This window comes from Neopsephotus bourkii, unplaced genomic scaffold, assembly GCF_033783945.1.
Source record: "Neopsephotus bourkii isolate Nb327-2 ecotype Australia unplaced genomic scaffold, CSIRO-AGI_Nbou_v1 NB_1037, whole genome shotgun sequence".
Lineage (NCBI taxonomy): Eukaryota > Metazoa > Chordata > Aves > Psittaciformes > Psittacidae > Neopsephotus > Neopsephotus bourkii.
This window is the reverse complement of record NW_026901526.1, coordinates 1,034,516-1,055,602: the sequence shown is the minus strand read 5'-3', so window position 1 is coordinate 1,055,602 and position 21,087 is coordinate 1,034,516. Positions and strand designations below refer to the sequence as shown.

The 21,087-nt window shown below is 39.9% G+C and overlaps 2 protein-coding genes across 2 annotated transcripts in view; one reads left to right on the top strand and one right to left on the bottom strand.

The window, feature by feature from the left end:
* The window catches only part of TRMT10A (tRNA methyltransferase 10A), a 286,742-nt gene that overhangs the window by 19,492 nt on the left and 246,163 nt on the right, over nt 1-21,087 (bottom strand). The gene's annotated exons all lie outside the window — the stretch shown is intronic.
* MTTP (microsomal triglyceride transfer protein) overlaps nt 1-21,087 on the top strand; it is a 28,540-nt gene that overhangs the window by 3,118 nt on the left and 4,335 nt on the right. The window contains exons 2-15 of the mRNA XM_061360928.1: nt 1,801-1,988; nt 2,539-2,682; nt 5,012-5,119; nt 5,848-5,964; nt 7,149-7,288; nt 8,136-8,286; nt 11,680-11,837; nt 12,729-12,897; nt 13,459-13,566; nt 14,538-14,750; nt 15,786-15,997; nt 16,594-16,691; nt 16,793-16,914; nt 17,670-17,897. Of these exons, the coding sequence (XP_061216912.1) occupies nt 1,801-1,988; nt 2,539-2,682; nt 5,012-5,119; nt 5,848-5,964; nt 7,149-7,288; nt 8,136-8,286; nt 11,680-11,837; nt 12,729-12,897; nt 13,459-13,566; nt 14,538-14,750; nt 15,786-15,997; nt 16,594-16,691; nt 16,793-16,914; nt 17,670-17,897 (2,156 nt within the window). The remainder of the gene's footprint in view (nt 1-1,800; nt 1,989-2,538; nt 2,683-5,011; nt 5,120-5,847; nt 5,965-7,148; nt 7,289-8,135; nt 8,287-11,679; nt 11,838-12,728; nt 12,898-13,458; nt 13,567-14,537; nt 14,751-15,785; nt 15,998-16,593; nt 16,692-16,792; nt 16,915-17,669; nt 17,898-21,087) is intronic.

The following is a 21,087-nucleotide window of genomic DNA, read 5'->3' as shown; positions in this document are numbered from 1 at the left end:
TGCCACATCTCCAGCAGGCATAAAGCATAAGCCAGTTTAGTTTGATGTAGCTTTGCCAATTTACGCAACTTACAGACCAAACATAGTGGGGTGACCATTTTCATCAGGGAAAGGTTCTGTAAAGCAGACCTTCATCTACTGCTATGAATAGGGGAAGGAAGCAAATGAAACCTTAAGAAAGGGGGTTTTGGACCCTTGGAGGACTGCAGAGTATATCCATCCGGCCATGATGGAACTATACTGTGCACTATACCTACCTAATCGGGATTTAAAATCTGAGAGTGAAATAAGGCTTTGATTTTCTTTTTTACCAATACAGTGATTTGTAATCTATTAAGCAGAGTCAAATAAAACACTAAGGGACATGGCATAAATCAAGATAGGCTGCTGATTCTCCACAAGGGACTTTGAACACACTGATCACATTACAGCATGCTTAAGAATTTGTCTTGAGATGTTTTGATAGATTATAGTTTTTCCCTGCACTTGTCATAAGACTGAGATGCATCTCCTTGAGGACAGCACTTTGCCTTTCTTAGATTAACTCTGTTATCATTTCTGCTCTGTACTTTCTGAACTCCTTGAAGAAATTCCCAATGGATTCAGTGGTTCAGCATCTGGGTCTGAGAGGCTTGTGATGTGCTGCTTACAGATAGCACCTAAGGTCACTGTATGTGTATTTGCTTTGTGGACGTCAGAGCACTTTGTGTTCAGCCAGCCTGTCCTCTTTTCCCTTCCCTCTACTGACTTCACCAGTTTTTCATATCTGGAAGAGACCTTTGTAGCCATCCACACCAGCAGAGGCAAGCCCTCGAAAGGAGTGAAAAGGGATGTTATGTATACCCTTCATGACAAAATATTTGAAGGGTATTCAAGCAGAAATTGATTTTCATTAGACAAAGATTTTAGGGGCACGGTCTTAATTCCTGTGCCTGAGGCTGGGTAGAGTTGTGACACTGGTGCCACACATTCCCCACATGGCTGTGCATGAGGCAAGAGAAAGAGAAGATAGGAAATAGTGTGGTAGTAAGCAGTTTGATGAAGGAAAAGTGTAAGTAATTTGTGTACTACAGATTTCATTTACAGTAAGAAGAGTGCAACTGAATTCCTAAGGAGCAGTCTATCTGAGTTGTTGTTAATGCAGACAGAAATGGCACAATAAGTTGTGTATGCAAATTGCATTTATGCTAGAATTTGGCTTTTATATCCCTTGAAATACATCAGTTAGTAGCAGAGGAACAGCTAAAGGGACAATTCTTTAGTTTAAAGAATAAGGCCTTAATTACTTAATCTAAAAACATTTTCCCAATGTCTTCATTACATTCCTATCACCCCCAAATAAAGCTCAATGGAAATATTCCCAATAAATGTGAAATACATGCAGAGAGCAATTTCTGTTGGCTCCAACAGATTACATTAGTGCATTTCAAATTGCTAAGCACACAAATTGCATGATTAGTTACAGTAGTTGGAGCTGCAGATAATTTTGGCTCAATTTCTAACTCTAATATATTAGAAGTAAAGAGTTTTATTTTCTTTTATTTATTTAAGTGTAGAGATAGAACAAAGGATTTTCTGTTCATCCTTATCTTAAATATATGGGATTAGTGTCAACTTAACCATGAAAATCCCCCAGCTGCTCCAGTGGGACAAGCCTCTGTAGTTAAGGGTAGCAGATTCAATCCCATAAATTTTTTGTTGGCGACTAATTTTTTCATTTTTCTAAAGCTGTTTCTTAGAAAACATAACAGATTACGTGAGTCAGTCAATTCTAAAATACTGTTTTTGCTTCCCAAACAGGGCACACTACTGGACCAAGCTTAAATAATGACAAGCTATATAAATTTTCTTACTCGACTGAAGTGTATGTTGATCGCGTGAAAGCATCACTGCAGAAAAGTGCAGGATACCGTCTTTCTTCTGGTGTGGATGTAAATCTCTTATGGAGAAACCCGGAGAATGATGATGACCAGTTGGTCAAAGTTACGGTAATGAATGCCATCAGGCAACTTAAATCATGCCCATTTATCTAACTGTAAATCTAATCTTGAAGAACTCATTTTTAGAAGATGAGCTAAACATTTTATTCTTCTTATCACCTACAACCAGTTTCTTTGATAAGCTGATTCATATAGAATAAGACTCACAAGAAAATATTTAACATCATAAGCCAGAACTTCAGAATATCTCCTGTATTTTGAAGTGGCTTCATACAGCTTCTACAGTTTCAAACAACTGATGTGCAAGCAACTACTGAGGGACAATAGGTTATATGAAATTCTCAGTTCTAGCTGAAAATCATGACATTTGCTAAATACAAACTGGGTTTTACTTAGTTTTATGGTGAATTTTTCTGCCACTAATTTCCCCAGTGGTAAGTGCTGGCTTCTTTTGAAAACATAGACATAGTAATCATGCAAGGTTAATTATCAGAACCAGAAATGAAAAATAAAAAAAGATGTATTAGGTGATTTAGCTTACCCCAGGCCAATGCTAGGCTGCTCTCTACACATATTTTCTCTGCTTTTACTTTGCTAGATAAAAGATGTTCAAGTTGAAAACGTGAATGAACGTCCAGCTGCTAAAAACATCTTCAAAGGAAAAAACACAGAGAAGGTCATTGGGAAAGAATATCTGCAAGCTTTACAGAGGCCTATGGTTCTTGAGCTAGTCCGTGGAAAAGTAAGACCCTGTCTTTTAAAATTCAATCCCTAAGGAAATCTGAGACAAATCTTTTTTTACAGGCTTGGAGAATTCATTATTCTTTGAGTGTTCTTAATATGCCATAGTGTCTTATCGTTCTGTGTAGAATGTTTGGGGTTGGAAGGGACCTTAAAGCTCATCTAGTTCCAACCCGCCAGGGGCAGGGACACCTGCCACTAGACCAGGTTGCTCAAAGCCCCTTCCAGCCTGGCCTTGAATACTTCCGAGGATGGGGCATTCAGAAACTTCTCTGGGCAATCTGTTCCAGTATCTCACCACTCTCATAGCAAATGAAACACTATAGTTTAGAATAGACTGTAATTTACCTGTACAAGGGGCCCTTCCAGCCCAAGCCGCTTTTGTATTGAGAACACCACACATTATGGAAGTAAACAGTCACAAATACGAGGGTACACCTGTAGATACATGCATAGTTGCTATGTAAGATATGTGCTGTTGACTCCAGTGAGGGCAGGATTTTATCCAAGGTGTGAAGGCAGAAAAGGAGATACAGTTTGTGATGAGGGAGGTTATACTGAGTCTGTGTGGAACAGTGTTAATCACTTTAAACCCTTACCAAATATTTTAGAATGATAGCTTTTCCCACCTCTCTGGCTTGATTATTTACTTCAGTGACAGCTGCAGTTTCAACAGTCCTGAGTTAATGAGCTTGATGCTAAAGGAATGAAGGCTTTTCATGTTGTTCCTCTACTGGGAAACTGTCTTCAAAATTCAGAAGAGAAGGGACACTGAGGAGGTGTGTTTCAGTGGATGCCTGGGTTTTGCAGCCTGCCCTGACAAAGCACGGAAGCATTGTCCTGCTGCTGGATTCCCCACATTCAGTTGCAGCTCACAGAATCATAGAATAGTTAGGGTTGGAAAGGACCTTAAGATCGTCAAGTTCCAACCCCCCTGCCATGGGCAGGGACACCTCACACTAAACCATATTACCCAAGACCTCGTCCAACCTGGCCTTGAACACTGCCAGGGATGGAGCATTCACAACCTCTCTGGGCCCAGTTTCACTCAGAAGTAAATACATTTCCCCCTTTTTTTCCCTGTGGAGCTGCTGACTTGTCCCCTTGCACTTCGCCTACTGCTCTGGCCAGGTGGTGGCAAGGCTTGAGCCATGGCTGCTCCCGCCTCCTCTCTATGCTCCTTCCCCTCTCATTGCTTGTTGTCTTAAGCCAACAGCCGTGCTTTCCCCTCTGCAGCCCAAGCAATTCTCAGCAGGTGGGACGTGGGTAGAGGAGCAGTGAGAAAAGGAGGAAGGTTGAAGGTCACACTCCCTCTTCTCTTCTGCAGAGCAGAGTGAGGGCTGTGACATCCTATCCCGCAGGGTCTTTACCTCCTGCTGTAAATAGGCACTGAGCACATACCCTGGCCGCCAGCTCAGCCTACTGAATTGCAGCTGCTATCAGGCCTGCTCAGTAACTTTCAGACTCAACCTTGTCATCAGTTTTACACAAGATAAAAAGAAACAGGACAGCACTGGCTCCCAACCGTACTCATCCCTAAATGAGAACAGAGGTATCAGAACACCACAGTCAAAATACATCTGCTCCTAATACACTAAGCAATTCACACTAAGCTTAGATTGAGATGCAGTATTAAAAACTTGTGCTTTTTCTCTGGTAAAAGGATCTGTGCACTCCTTTTATGATTTCTCTGTGGTATGATACTTTCATCCCTGGCATGGTGATTTCACTTTCCAGGATTGCCCTGAGATAACACACTTATTGTACTTACAGTTCTTGGAAAAAAAACAGCACTTTTAAAGCACCTTGAATACAAAGTGGAGGTGCAAAGTCTTCTTACCAGAGGAGAGGCTCAAGCACAACAGGTGACCCATGCAAGTGCAAAGGTTGTGATGCATTTGACACGTCATTTAAGCCATTCTAACTATAATTTACCTGTGATTCATTCTGGGTTTTTGTAATCTGTGACTAAAGTGCAATAGATATTATGCCCCTGTGAGGAGGGATTATCTGAAGAGTATGTAGAAAAATGAGTCACTTGTGCAATTATGTGAAGTTTCCCGTTTCCCTTCTCTATTATCTCCAATTAAAAGGAAAAAAGATGCTTACTGTACTGAAACTGTACTTAGGTACAGCTGAAGCCCTAAATATGTTTGTAATGTCATTGCCAGGCCTTGCAGCCCCTGGAGTTTGCTTAAATAAGGGCAACGGGTCCAAATTTAGCTTCCCAATCAGAAAAAAAACCTAAAGGGAGTTTTTCTAGAAAGGATCCTCAGTATTACTTTCTCGTTTAATCAAATGTGTAATATACTTGGGTTTTATTCCTACAGGTCAAAAACTTCTACTCATATGAAAATGAACCTGCTTTTACTCAAAACATTAAGAGAGGTCTGGCAAGCCTTTTCCAGCTGCAGCTGCACTCTGGTCCTGCCCATGAGGTATGGTGCTAAATCTGGCAAGATAACCATCATCAGAGAAAAAGGCAGAGCCCAATCTGCTCTGAAATACAGACCTGTGGCTCCCACTAACTTTAGAAGGCATGTGACAGAAATCAGCCCTTTGATTACATCTGAGGTTGGGGATGTAAAGACAGTCTTCTGAATATTTGGTGACACAAGTCATGTTGCTGCACTTAATGTAAAGAACTGGTGAAAATCCATTTTCAATTCTTTTATCAATTTAGCAGAATTTGGTAATAAACCAACTTAAACTAGGTCACTATAAAAGAAATTATACTGATGTTTAAAGTCAGTTGATTTCCTAAGCTTACTTCAGTGGATTAGGCAATTTTAAATCAGAGTATCCACACACAGCTAAACAATGGTTTAGGCACATCCATTTAACCTGACTTACATTGTTAAGTTTCTACATCTGTCCAGATAAGCAAAGCTGGAAATTAGCCCAAATTCATGAGTATAGTGCCAGCTGCCAGATGTTTCCTAAATTCTTTGTTTAAGTAAATGTTGTTACTTTCCTCCATAGCCATCTAATAGAAAGCACCCTCCCTATCCAAAACAGGTAGTTAGAAACACTGATACCTTCAAAACCGATAAACAGTGCAGCATCTCTGGTACAGGATTCCAACAGTGGAGAAAATTGTTCATCTTTAGAGGGTCCAAAAGGTAAATTCAAGAAATTGTTGTAATCTGACTCCTTTTTCTCCAAGGTGGACATATCTGGGAAGTGCAATACTACTTACAACGTGCGGCAAGATCAAGTGACTAAAATAAAAGACCTTGCCTCCTGTGAAATAGAAAAACAAGGATTTACCAGCCACAACCGGGTATGATTTTTTTAACAAAATAAAATCCATTCTGCCTATTTAAAATATATTTTAGTAGCTATTACTCATTTTCTCAAAAGTTCTAGTTCAAATTCTACATGTGCATCTAGTAGGATTACTAGAACAAATTTCATAGGTAGTACCAATGGGGAGAACAGGGGATGGATTCTTCTCTCTTGAATGGATTCAAGTGTTTCTGGGTAAAACACCTTGACTCAGCTGACATGAAGTACAGCACGCAAATTCACATAATTCGTTTGCTCTCATCTATAACATATTTTAGTTTCTATGCAGATTTACGGCACTTTTGTCCTGACTGTACTCAAGTTTTAATTGATATGAGGCTTCATTTTCTTTGGGGAAAACACTAGGTACTGTCACAGTCATAGTGAAAAGAGTAATATTTTTCCCAGCTGCTAAGTCACAGTATTTAGTCTACACAATAAATGCCAGGCAAGATGCTGACTCCTGAATGGAGCCCACTCAGGTCTGTCTGGAAGGTCAAAGGCTTCCCTAATTCCCAGGTGTAATGTAGATGTGCCATAGAGGTAACTGAAGCCCTTCTATGGCCTTGATGGTCCTCCACTACTAGTAAATGCCTTTCTAAGCAGTTACTATTGAATGCCAGCTGGACAGGTGCTGAAGGCACTGAGATTCTCTGCATCAGAAACTGACCTTCCTCAGATCAGAGAAGTACAAAGGTAGCTCATGCTCTGTTAATAAACTGCCTTAACACTATGACTGAATTCCTGATTTTCACATTTGCCACAAAGACTTCACCTTGTTTACAAACAGATCAAGCAAGGTGGCTGGCTTTGCTTCCCCCGTGTGAACATGACAATCTTATTTACAAGACATTTTGTTGGAAAAGCTTTTTATCTCATTTAAGATGTTCTTAGTTGCAGCCTGCTCCATAACTTTCTCCTCTCATCTCTTTCCCCCTGTCCCCTCCCAGCATATACTGAATTTGAAACACATAGTGCAGAAGTGAGCAGCTCTTGTAGAAGGAATTCTTGACAACCTGGTATATAGGCTTAGCTTGAGATGTTGTCAACCACATCCACCTTCCTCGTTCGGCTCTATTGAATTTCAAGTTTTGCCCTGATTTGGAACTGTGAGCTGTTTTCCTGTTCTGTTGTTTACTGATCAGCCCTTTCCCTGGTTTATTTTTTCATTATTTTCAGATTTTAGATGTCAGCACAAAAGCCACATCTGCCACAATTTATGTGCTGGAAGACAGTTTCTTTAAATCCATTAAAGCAGAAGAAAATTATGCTTTGGTTCTGAATTCTCGACGAAAAACTGGTGCCAAAATAGTGTCAAAGTAAGTTGGGCAATTTGACTGTCACTGATAGTAGCAGGATGTTGTGGTTCTAGTCAGGTTATATATACAGGTCTTATAGCATGGAGATCTAAAACTGTAAACTCACCAGGTAAAGATTTAGGCCTCTTTTGTATCCATACGGTACCAGGTTCAACTTTGATTGAGGGATATACCATACTGCAAATAAGAAATAATGGCATTCATAAGAAATTAAATGAAAACAGCTGGAATTGGCCAAAACATTTTAGGCAAGACATTACTTGTGCATGTGTTCTGTTTCTACATCCTCTCATTTCATAAGAAATACTTCCAATGGATCCCTATTTCTAACATGTGAAAGTTCAGAAGTATAGAAAAAAAATCTGCTGCATAAAAAAGGAAACAACAGTGCAACCTAGATCTGTGTTAGGCTCCACACTCCAACACTCTGGAAGTTTGGAAATACTCATGCAAGATAAATGATTCAGGCATCTTCTTAGTATTATGATACTAAAAAATGTACATTCAGACTCTCACTTTGCAGATCTTCTTCTGAACAAATACATGAAACATTTCAGAATGCATATGGCTGTTCATCAGGTGCAATAAATTCATATTTATAAAGTCTGTTGTTTAGGTATTTTATGCCGTATACCTCTAGCAGTAATTCTGCTGGTATCAGATAATTCTGCTACCTTAAAAAAACCATAGACTTGCCATGTTCTAACCATTTTAAGATAAAACTTTATTAAATCTGTGTTGTATATTTTTAGCCTGTGGAGGGATTTTTTGTTTCCTCTTGCCGTCATTCTGCATTTCTGCTCTAATGGTTAAGTTCTAATGGTGTCTTCACTGTATGGATACACAGGCAGAGACTGGAACTGAAGTCAGTAGAAGCTGGGCCTGGACTGATTGCTGGGAAGCAAGTGGCGGGTGTTATCAAGACCTTGGACTCCAGTTACGTTGCTGTGTCACTGGTAGCAGAGCCAGTCAAATCCAAATGCAAAAAGTGTCCTTCAGTAAGTAAACACAAGCTTGTTGGACGTCAAGTTGGTTGGCTGATCAGAATAAGTGTGAAAGAACTTTCTGTCCAAACAGCCCACTAGCAGAGGTCTAACAGCTCAATATACCCTGGAGTGGGGAGCACAGCAGTGATGCAGTAGTGCTCCACCACACAAGGGTGTTTTAAGGTCTGTCTCTAAAAGTACCAACCTTTTTGTTCTCTTTCAAAGATTAAGCGCAGTATTTCTCAAGACCACTAGAAAATATGCCACCCTTTTGCTTTATGTCATATTCTCTGACTTTGAGCTATCAGGAGATAATTTCCTCTGGGAAATATAGTGGCAAATTACTTTTAACATAGTTGGCCAGTGTTTAAAAACAATTCTGTCATGGAGGAGCTGAACTGCTCCTAGAAATTAAAGGTAGTTAGCCATTCCTTAGGCAGGCTAATTATTTATTGGTAATACATCTAGTCTCTTCTTACTGCCCAACCCTGAAGAAAGTAATTTATTTAAAAGACTTTATAGGTTTTTTATAAATATAAAATAGGGCTTTAGTACTCTTGGTAAGTCCAATACTGTTCTCATTTTTTCACCTGGAGAAAAAACGAACCAACAAGAACTTGGGTTTTGTATTTAAGACATCTAAAAACTACCAAGGGCTTGTTACCATAAATGCACAATCTTTTGTTTTACTGATGCTATGCATCATAAATTAATATAAATTGCCACACTGATTGTTAGCAAACAGTTTTAATGATATTGTAGAATGAATTTAGCAGTGGATGGGAACATCAATTTAAAGATTATTATTCTCTATCAGTTTTTGATAAGCAAGATAAGGCTTCTGTTCAGCACACATAATTTTAACTCTCTGGAGATACTCCTTATGAGCACAAATACCTTACTATATTGGAACTTGTGCTAGTTATTTGGAAGTAGCATTGCACCCTAATAATTTATGTTGTCTAATGCTTGTTGAGCTGCAGAGAAGATAAAAAACATGTGTTGGGGGAAATGAAATAGAAATGATGCTGCATGCGTGCTGGAACAGTTCTGAACAGGGAACATCAAGGGATCTTAAAAGAGCAGGGACAGGTGCTTTTTCCCTGACTGTCCATCGGGGTTTGTGCTGACCGATTTGTCACTTGGAACTGAGTTTGTCATAATAGTTATAATTTCCAGACCAAGATAACAAACATAGGGTATAATTCCAGAGCACTGCCTGGGGACTGAGCTATACCATTATAAACCTAATGGCACGATGAGAATGAAGTCCTGCTTTCTCACTGTATTTTACAGTAGCTGCTATGAAAAGATGGCATCTATAAACAGAACACTGTATCCAAAGCAGCAACATAACATTTGGTACTTATATATCATAGTATACATTAATGCCATGCTGACATGGTATGCTCAAGAGTTTCATGTTTTCAAAACCCGTTTTAAATCATAACAGGTCTTATCTCTATCTTTCTGAATTTGGTAAAATAACCATTACTGTTCCCACTTCACAGATGGCAGCATTAGCTTATGTGATATTATGGCCAACATTTACATTTAAATTTAGGCCTAGATTTCTGTGTTTAGACATCATAAAGTGTGCTCTTTCAGACAAGCTCATGGTTCTTACATTTTTTTGTGCTCCCAGTTCCTACAAGAACGGATGCTTGTCCCAAAATAGGGTAGGTTTGTTCTGTCTTGTACAGCCAGCCTTTGTAGGTTTGTAAAGCAGCTGTCAGGTACTGACATTCAAAACCAACTCCTGCTTAGTTTAGGATCTCTTGGTTTGTCTTGAATTTTCCTAGAGTGTCCACAAAACCTCTGGTCTGACCCCTCTGTTCCTGACAGAGGTTTTTGTTCGAGCTCGGCTGAGTTCCCATGTGGAAGTGCATGCATCTGTCCCTGAATCTTTGGGGTATTCATTCCATGCTGCCTGATATTCACATCAGCAGAATGAGGCTCATTGCAAAAGTCAGTTGTGAATCCTGTTTTTTAAAAGTCATGGTCACTGCAGGAGATGGCTGCTGCTCCTTGTAGCAGATGAATAGCTACAGCACCCCTCCCAAAGAGGAAGACTTGACCTTCACTCTCTTTTGTTTGAGATGGCTTCAACTCACATCTCCCACCTTGGTGTCTCTAGGGTATGGGCTAAACTGCCTAAGAGCAGCCCACAGAGCTGGGCTCTGCATAGGAGGAAATAGAGGATCAGTGAGGTTACAGATTTTTTGCTGGGCTATGGTGCAACTTCAACAGGGGGAATAGAAAGTGCCCCCCCGTGTTTATCCAATTTCAGCTTATAATAGCCACACTGACCTTGGTGCTAAGTACTAATCACCAGTTGAGGTTAACAGACCCATCTGTGCCTCAGAACACAAGCTCCTCCCAGCTGGCCATTAATCCTCAGGAAATATCCTATGTCTCAATCATTGTTGCCTAATTATTGTTTGTTACAGTTGATGGAAGTTGCACTCTGTACTGCTGAACGATACTTCTATTTGTGGGCAGGTTCAAGTGCCATTGCCTAATACAAAACCCTTGAAGAGAGGAAGTATTTTAGTAAAGGTCAAATGGGTGTTAGTGTTATTTCCCACTTGGGAAAACTGCAGTAAAAAATGCTGCAAAGAACAGCTGAGTTTTCACCAAGGAATGTTCTCAATAATTTGAGATAACAGAGGCAAAGGCAAGTGAGAGAGGAAAGGTCAAAATACCTGCACTGATTTATGGGAGTCTGGAAGGACAGATATAGGTGCTTTGGTACCATGTTGGCTCATTCAGGTCAAAAATGTGGTGCATGGAATAAATATAGCAGCAACATATGATGAGGCCAATACCTGTTCTAATGCCATCTTACCTATAATTTTGTATAATAACCACAAATCTCTCCCCATCTTATGCAGGTTTATGAATGAAAAATGGGAAGTACTTATGGAACATTTATTCCTGTTCCATAGTAACCACTTAAAAATTACCATCTTCTAAGAAAATATGATTACTTTGTGAATTGGGAATTGTGCATCTCCCAATCTAAAAAACATTCTGTAGGAGAAAATGGAAATGGAAGGCAAACACTGTATTCACCAGAAAGCACAGTAAATTTTTAAGAGAATATAATTCACGTTATTGTAGTTGCAGTATAAATAATCAGGTTTTGTTCCAAAGTAGGTTGCATTTAAGGCAATGTATGTTATCAGGAAAATACTAAAGTGTTGGAAGAGTGAAAGCTATACAAAGGTTTCAAAAATATTTGTGCTGAGTGTCATAAATAATACTTAGCTAAAGGATGAGCAGGCTATTGAATTTCAGCTAATTTGAGCAATAGCTGTCCCACATATCTGCATTTAGTAATTCTGACTTTGAGAACTGAAACCACAATCTAAGAAACTTTACATAATGTGAATTATTTTGCAGCTTTCTGAACACTGGAAGAGCATCAGAGAACAAATGTTTCCTGAAAAACTCTCCAAGGCTGAAGCAGCAAAAAGCTTTTTGTCCTTCATTCAGAACATCAGAAAAGCTACAAAAGAGGAGATACTGCAGGTTATTAGAAGCGAAAAGAAAGAACTTCTGTAAGTCATTATGAGCAAGCTTTCAAAAGGTTTACGTTACTGAAAACTGCAAAAGGACAAACTGCATGCAAAGAGATTCAGTTATACTGGTGATGTCCTAGCAATGCAAACCCAGTATTCAGTATTGTCTACAGGAACAGGATTTTTTCTTAAGCTGTGCTTTTTCCTGTGGTATAATATGAACAGTGTGCTGCAAATATTGTATCTGTAGATTGTATTTACAATACATGGCAAACATGCTTTGTAGTTTACCTGAAGGTTCTCATCCTGACTGCTTGTTCTGAAACACTCTATAACTTGTTGTTGACTTGCCCATTTGTTTCCTTCAAATGGAAATACAGCCAACCAGTTCATGCCTGGTTATTGTCCTAATATTAGAGTTTGGGTGTGAACAGCATATGCACCTAGGCTCGGGGGTTGGAAAGCATTTCCGAGTATCCCACCATACAGTCAGTATCTTTCAAACAAATTATAGCAGTTGTTAATAACAGAGATAAACCTGAGAGTAACTCAGATAGTGTCGACGCCTGCTCTCTAATTGTCACTGTGTATGTAGAAATAAAACACTTTTTTTCCATTTACAACCTTGTTCTGTAAACTTTAAGACACCCTGGATAGTTCTGGGGGTTTTAATACTTTCTTTGTCCCATATTTGCATATATTCAAATATTATTATCCATGGATATGAGTAATTTCTGGAGTACATTTACCATTTTGAGGAGGAAGAATTCAAGGACACAGTTTTTTTCCAACAAGGGTAAAAATTTCTGTCTCTTACCTGCACTAAAGAGAGGTTTCAGCACATTAGCTTCTTTCTTTCTATATGAAGCGAAGTCTTTTCAGTATTCTCTAGCTCATTACAATGATATCTTCATTTCCACTTCTGTGTAGCCCGCAGATAGTGGATGCTGTAACCTCTGCTCAGACCCCGCAGTCGCTGGAAGCCATACTGGAGTTTCTTGACTTTAAGGATGAAAGCACTTCTCTCCTGCAGGAGCGATTCCTGTATGCTTGTGGATTTGCTTCTCATCCCACTGAAACACTCCTGAAATCTTTAACTGTAAGTTAAAGCATAAAACAAATGCAACGCAGTTAATACTCTTGAGCCTTATCCCTGTCAAAGGGGATGGGAAAAAGAAATGACTGTTCCTGTTTCCAGTTTCCTTTTGCTTTCCAGAGTTAACTTCAAGTGTGCCAGTAGCATAAAGCCTGGAAACAACAAAAATGCATGAGCCCACACTGAAAGTCTATTTACTCTGTAAAATGTTATCAATATCTATTACTTGGAAAACAAACATGATTCTGACTTAGCAAAACTATTTGAGGATTGTTGGATTGTTGCCTTCTTAAAGTCTTGTAACAATATAATACTCTTTATTTTTAAACACAGCTTCAAAATGAATCTATTTGAGATGATGAATGTAACTCAAGAAGAAAATGGCAGTCAGTTATTATACGTAATGATAGAGCAGTGCTCTGCTTAGCCTGAGCCCAGGCCCTTGTGGTCATCCCTGCCTTTGCATTGAACTGATGTTCACAGGAAGTGAGGGAGGGTATTCAGCCCACTACAGACTGTGGTTCATCGTATTCAGAGACTCACAGCATTGCTTTTGTATAACAGGATAAGTTCAAGGAGGATACTGCAAATGAAGAAATAAGAGAAACTCTTGTCACTGTCATGGGAGCACTCATCAGGAAGCTGTGTGACAGAGAAGGCTGCAAGCTTCCAGTGAGTATCTGCTGTTCAAAGCTGTCCAAATTCTGCTCTGCAATGCATGTAAATGATCCCTGCTGATGTTACTGGGAGAGCATGAGAAACAAGGGAAGCATATTCACCCCTGTTTTAAAACAAGCCCATAAAATCCTATGTTTGACAGATAAAGGGTTAGGGATTTTTTAATTTGTTTGATTTGAGGGTTTTTTTTGTTTGTTTTTTTTTATAATGACATTGATTTTGTCAGCTTTAGGCTTTATGCTGGTGTCTTCCCATTTCTTCCAGTTTGCCCTTGTTTGACAGAACTTTTTGTTACTGCCTACTCCATCAGCAGAAGCAATACTTTTGCTTCTTTGTCCAAAAGCTTTACATGTCCTTAGAGAAACACTGGCAAACTCGGTACCTCTCTAATATTTGCAGTTATCTAGGTTATTTCAGCTCCATGAAGAAGAAACATTGGTTCAAGTACTCAACTCTACTCCAAACATGCATAGAACAACCAAGGAGGAAGGCTATAACCTTGATCATGGACTGAGTAGATGCTGGTGATCAGACAAGGCACTGTACCTGCTAGATCTGTGCTGTTTGGGATTACAGCACACTGCTGGAAAGACACAGAGCACCTGAATGCCTCTAAGGAGTCCATTTTTCCTTCCCCTGTTAGTTGCCAAGTGCTCTTATGACATTATGTTGTGAAGCATGCTTTTTTTTGTGGGGACATGTTGATCCTACAAGTAAGATCTGAGTCTGGGAAAGAGCAGCTAGCAAATGATAAACCTACAGATCAGGTGTCACCATGGCTATAGCCACCTTGTTTATGCTGAAGGAAGCCATCCACATACAGTTTGCAAATTACACTTTTGCTAACTGCGCAATGGTGCTTTGGACCTAAAGCATGCTAGAACCCAGCCCTGCTCCTCCTACTTCTGCAAGGGAAAAAGATAGTTTTATGATCACCATTTAAAGATGCTGTTGGCTTTCTTTAGGCTGTTGTGGAAGCCAAAAGGTTGATTCTAAATAGACTGGAGAAGGCTAAGAAAGATGACAATGTGAGGATGTTCCTGCTGGCACTGAAGAATGCACTCCTTCCCGAAGCAATTCCACTGCTTCTGAAGTATGCAGAGTCAGAAGAGGGGCCCATCAGCAATCTTGCTGCCACTGCCTTGCAGAGATATGATCCTTTTTTTCTCACCAAAGAGGTAAGAAAATATACTGCCCAAGAAAAGAAGTGCAAGAAACTGGATTAAAGATAAAGCATAAATTAAAAGAGTTCATTTGTCAGTCCCACTCTTTTCAAAGATGCTTCACATGTTTTACTTTTAACTCCAGGAAATTATTTCTTAGTTTAGCTCTAGTTTCAGCCAGAAAACTCTATGCATTCCTGGGTGCCAAATCCCAGCTCCCAGTCTGCCAGTGCTAGTCAGCCTTTGGTTCCAGAGCCACACACAGACATTGAAGGCAGCAGGCAGTCTGCAGGGAGAACTGTTCTCCTTTCACAAGAGCACAGCCTTCTCTGTGATGTGCAGGAGATATTAGGAACATTTGGGCACCTGCATATCCAAGCAGAATGCATGAAGTAAGGAGGCTACATCTGACCTTATAGCCTCCAAGAGTAAGGGAAGAAATAGCGGAACATGAGGACCTGCCTCTGTGGCATTACCCTGCATCCCATTCCATAGCTACTGCTGGGAGCTGTGACTGAGGTTGTCAGGGTACTGCTATGCAGTGACCATGCTAGAGGCTGTTCTGTCAGTGGGGCTACCTGGCTTTCCATGGACTTATCTGTAACAAAGGTGTGTCACAACTTCTCAGGGACATGCGGCCACAGGAGGCACAATTGAGAAAATTAATATTGCAAGACTCTTCACTTTTTTAAACTACATTGTCCCTTAACAATCAAAGAAATGTCTCTCTTGATCTTACCACTGCTACAGTATTTTGATATTAGTGCTTCTACTTATTTACAGCCCTGCTGTGGAAATCAGTGTGGAAGGCTGCACTTGGACTGTGGCTGAGAAAACATAACAAATGGCCCACTTGCCCATGTGGTCACTGAACTACACGGCTCTTACATTCCAAAAGGACCATGAAAAACCATGGTGCTGAAAATATATTCTTAAGTATTAGCCTTAGCTATGGAGCTAGCTTAAGCTGATATTATAAACAAGATTCCAGTCTGTACTTTGCTAAGTCATCTGTGTGAGCACTGATTGAATAATCTGTTTCCTGACCAGGTGAAGGAAACTATGAACAGGATATATCACCAGAATCGCAGAGTCCATGAAAAGACAGTGAGAACCACTGCAGCTGCTATCATCTTAAACAGTAACCCATCCTACATGGAAGTGAAAAACATCCTGCTCTCCATTGGTGAACTGCCTCTGGAAATGAACAAGTACATGCTCTCCATGATCCAAGATATACTTCATTTTGAAATGCCTTCAAGGTACATTAAGTTCAGTATACATAAATTCAGGTCATCCTTATTTCTGTACAGAAACCCAAAGAACACAGGTTCTCATGAATTTCTATGGTGAAATTTAAGGAGAGGTTAAAAGGATGCTTCATTTTCGTGTCACTTAAAAGTATTGATATTTCAGAATATGTATCTGCATTTCAATGACATTCATTGAATAGCTATTTGCATTTTCAGAGGTGCAAATAAGAATTAGGCATCTAACTTGCATTATGGCAAGAGATGTCATCTGTTGGTCTTAATTCTTTCAGTGGGGCTCAGAAAATTCTAAACATCACAGCCCTGGTGAAAATGGTCAAAATATCTGTTCTTAACACCACTGCTTTTCAAGCAAGACCTTTGCTTGCCTTTCTATCTATGACTGCAGAGAGTAGCTCAACTGGAAAAGATATGCTGAGTTAGGGCAGATTTTTATTGTGAAAATGTGAGGGTTTTGAAGACCTTCTTTCCTATTGGAAAATTCAGCCTCTTTCAAATCTGGAATTTCTACAGAACAGTAATACTTTGGTACTACAATTTTTGTGTCTCTGTGTTTTCATTTGTTTGTTCGTTTTGGAATACCATAGCAAAACAATTCGGCAAGTTCTGAAGGACATGCGTGCTCATAACTACGATCGCTTCGCCAAGACAGGCTCCTCCTCTGCCTACTCTGGCTATATTACACGTATGTAACCACAAAACCGCCTTTTAGCCCTGCTCATATTCCCAAACACTTGATTAAACCACTAGCTTAGTCACAGGTACCTTCTTCCTTTTTTAATTAAGGTGGTCCAGATGTATCATCTACATACAGTCTTGACATCCTCTATTCAGGCTCTGGCATTTTAAGGAGAAGTAACATGAATATCCGAATTTTTGACAGAAATGCTGAACTTCATGCCATCCAGGTAACTGCCACACTGTACATGAAAACTCTACCAGCCTGTGGGCCTCTTCTTACAGTTTCTAAATCAATTCAACTAATGCTTAAGTTTGCTGCACTTGGCAGAGAACAAGCCAGTAACAGGGGAAAAAGAAACTTGGAAGAGCCAATAAGGCACATGTTCACATATAAAAAGACAGGTGTTTTGTTCTGTATCATGTATCAAGCTCTGTCTCTGGTTAAAGCCTGTACTGTTAACCTGATATAATCAGTAAAAGCTTTGCGAGTTTGTTTGGGTATAACACAGAATAGAAATATAAGGAGTAGATCAAATGCATGAATCAGAGATTTAAATGAGATTCCTCTATTTTGGACTCTTCTTAATGATGCCTAGTATCTCCAATATTATAATGCTCCTAAATTTCTGCAGGACAAAAATTGTGCAGTGGAACATCTTTGGGTTTTCCTTCCAGCTGTCTGTGGGAAACAGTCATACAGAAAAAAGAAAATCTGTTTGAAAGTAGGCTCAAGATTGTGATCTGCATTGTGAGCAAATAATTCTGCCTGCATCTAAAGGGAAGAAACATGTCATGAGAGCATTTCATTTTCCATTTTTTTAAGTGCTTTACTTAGTTCCTTTAAGTCTTAGCCTTACACTGTTTAATCTACAACTACATAAAATTGAGTCAGGCTCATAGACATTAAGAAAACGTGTAGGGTTGTTAACAGCTTGGGTGAGGAAGAGTTTTTCAGTGATTCTGTATCACTATTGCTGCTTAGGTGGTGATTGAAGCACAAGGTCTGGAGTCCATAATAGCTGCAACTCCTGATGAAGGCGAGGAAAACTTGGACTCCTATGCTGGCATGTCAGCCATTCTGTTCGATGTCCAACTCAGGCCAGTTACATTTTTCCAAGGGTATGGTGATTTAATGTCTAAAATGTTCTCAGCAACTGGAGATCTCATTAACGTGGTGAAAGGACTTATCCTCCTGACAGACTACTCACAGGTACTGATAGCACACTGCTTGCTTCTTCCCTTAAGCACGAATGCTCCCTCCCCCACACCATTGTTGTGGAACATCTTATTTTCTTTCTTTTTCATGCTAATATACCTGATCAATGTTACATGGGCTTCACTCACTATGAAAGCAATATAAAAGTCACAGGTATTAAAAAACAGAGTGAAATTACATGAAAAACAATCTAGAGCAAAGGTGAGGACATGTATCATTTTAGAAAACAAAGTAACACCGAATAAAAGTGAATCCAACTGAGTTTCCTATAGAAAACTCTTATTGCTACCACCTGTGGCCTCACCTCCCACTGTTCCTTGTAATACAGTATTGTCCCACGTGATCACCTAAAGTTTTCTCTTCACAAGTGGTCCAGAGACCTTAGGTCCAACTAGGCAATAACTGTCAAGTATGGAATGAATGAGTCACTAGTACTCAAACTTTCCCAAATAACTAACCTTCAAACAGCAATGCTCAGAGGCCCTTAACTTTATTGCTAAGCAAAACAAGGAATTAAAAGGAGGATTACGTAGCTTTTGTACAACTGTTATGCCAAATAGACTGTTAATATTATGCTTAAATACAGACTCATATATTAATATAATCAGCTGCATAATGTATTACTGAAGGACAAAAAACTAAACATATCTCTGAAAGTGCAGGGCCGGCACTTGGTTTGATATTTTTGCTCTTCCCAAATAGGAATCCCCTCAGAACCTGTAGATTTAACCATGAGCCGCACTCAGCTCATGAAATATCTGCACTTGAACTTTACTTTTTGCTTTTCCCCTTTAATTCTTGGCAAAAGGAAATGCCAAAAGCAGATGATGAGAAAATCCACTCTGATCAAAAGTACACTGAAATACCCCCTGCACATTGAAGCCTTTCCCTTCCTGAACCCAGCTCAGCCCCTTTATAACTATTAAAAGCCTAGAGGGCTTTCCATGTAGCCCTCTAGATGTATGTAGTCAGCACGTATTGGCTGACTAAAGTTCATTCCAACAATACTCTATGGTTCACACACAGATTATTGGCAAAAGCTTTATCATGACCTATTCAACAAACAGACTGCAGAGGTGAGAAAGATAATCATGTTCAGTCCTGAGAATATGAGCATGGTGTTTACAGAACTTAATATTTCCAACTGCTGTGCATGCACTGAGCTCCATAGATACCCTGGCTGAATCAGCTGGCTGGGCACCCTGAGAGCTCTGATAGCCAGCAGATTCTCCAGTCATCATCTTTGGAGAACCCCGCAGAAGTCGGGGGCACACCAGGGCTGGGATTACATCCCATTTTTAACAGCACCTGAGTGTAACATTTCTCGTCAGCCACTGACTCTCTGGAAGCCTGGGCAGCAGTGTGATGAGGTGGGATCCCACCTGCTTTCTCTCTTTGGTTGCCACTATCACACTTGCTGCCTAAGCTGTTTGGGACTCAAGTAGTGGACACAACTGGAAGTGTGTGTTCACAACCAAAAAGGCACTTGTTCTTACCTCTACATCCCACAAAGACAAAAAATATTTGAAGTGCTGTTGAACACAGCTTCAGGATGAGCTGCATTTTAAACACAGCATATCTTCCTAAGAATGCTCTTACAGATAGGTTCCAGGTTGACAGCAACATCAACATGGTTTGGGGACTTCCACGTTAACACAGTTAAGCTTCATTGTAAGTGCCCTCACCTGTCAACCTACAGCTGAACTATGATTACAGCTGTACCAGAAAACGCTGACAGAATGGAAGTGTGAATGGTGGAACACTGGAACTGAGGAAAAACAGTGCAAGAGAGACATAATTAATCTAGCTCCTTGATAGTTAAGTACTACCTCCACTCTCCCTGGCCGGTGTGGACAAACCTTGCCCATAACATAAGGCCCTTCACAAATTCATAGTGTAGACAATTAAGCCAAACATGGTTTTACCTTCTTTCAAAGAGGAAAACCAGGCATGGAAAACACAGCACCCATTCTGATACCAAAATTCAGTCTGCCACGGTTGGCTGCAGTGATTTCAGAACTGGGAAAACCCAAACATAAGATACAAACAGCACATTTGAGATCAGACTTCAGAAGGATGGCTTGGAAGCCAAGACTGGAACTTCAAAACAGAGGAAGTGAATTGTCAGAAAAAACCCTGTGTAATATTCGTGTTGACATTTTTGCACTGGAGCAGCCTGATGTTAAGAAAAGTTATTTTTAAATACTACAAAAATTCTGCTTCCCTATAAGAATGTTCATAAGAATCCTTTTGCATAGAAAGACCAAAACTGAGTAGTACTTAAAGTGCTGTCAAATCTAGCAAATAACTTGCCCCCCCGCCCCCAATCTTCTCACCCCAGTTATTAACTCTACAGCTGCAGTAATCACAATAGGCACATTTTGGAGACGTGATTTCCAAGTTAATAATGATGCTTCTAAAGCTTAGGCTCCTGCCCACCATCTGTAACATCTTTTCTCACATAACTCCACAAGCTGAAGTCAGAATGCATTTTGCAGTTCTCACAGAGTTCTCTGAGGGCCATGAATAACCATCCAGAAGTTAGAACTCCCCCTCTATAAACAGCTCTCATAAAACTGTTTTTGAGACCCCTAAGGCACCTGCATTAAAGTTCAGTAGTGTTAATATTTCTCCTAGGCAACACACCTGCTAGAAGCACAGAGAAATTAAATACTGTATTACTAGGTCAGAGAAGCCATTTGAAAGCCAGACCCCAGTGGAAGATAGCCAGTTCCAAGAGAAGTGTCTGTTTCAGCAATCTCTGCATTGCATTACAGTAGTACTGTCAGTGCAGTGTGTAAAGAAACTTTTCTTATTGAAACATAGCACATTTCAGCATTCAAACAGTGACAAACTAACAATTCTGATCTTTCAGATCCCATTTTCTACTGCAAATGACATACAAAGCTTAAAATAGGAAGGGAAAGGAGAATACTGTTCCTGAGGAGGCTGGGTTGCTGTGATTTACACCTCCCATCAGTCTGGATTGGATCTGTACATGAGGGAAAGGACAGGACTGAACTCTAAATAAGGAAATAGATGAGCTGGTAAAACACAGGACAAGTGCTCCTTAACTTCTGGTTTCAGGGACAAACCTGATTTAATTTGTGGTAGCCTTTAAAGCCTTTAACTGTGCAGATACTGCAAACCAAGCCTACTCTAATATTTTTAGGTGCAATTTGAC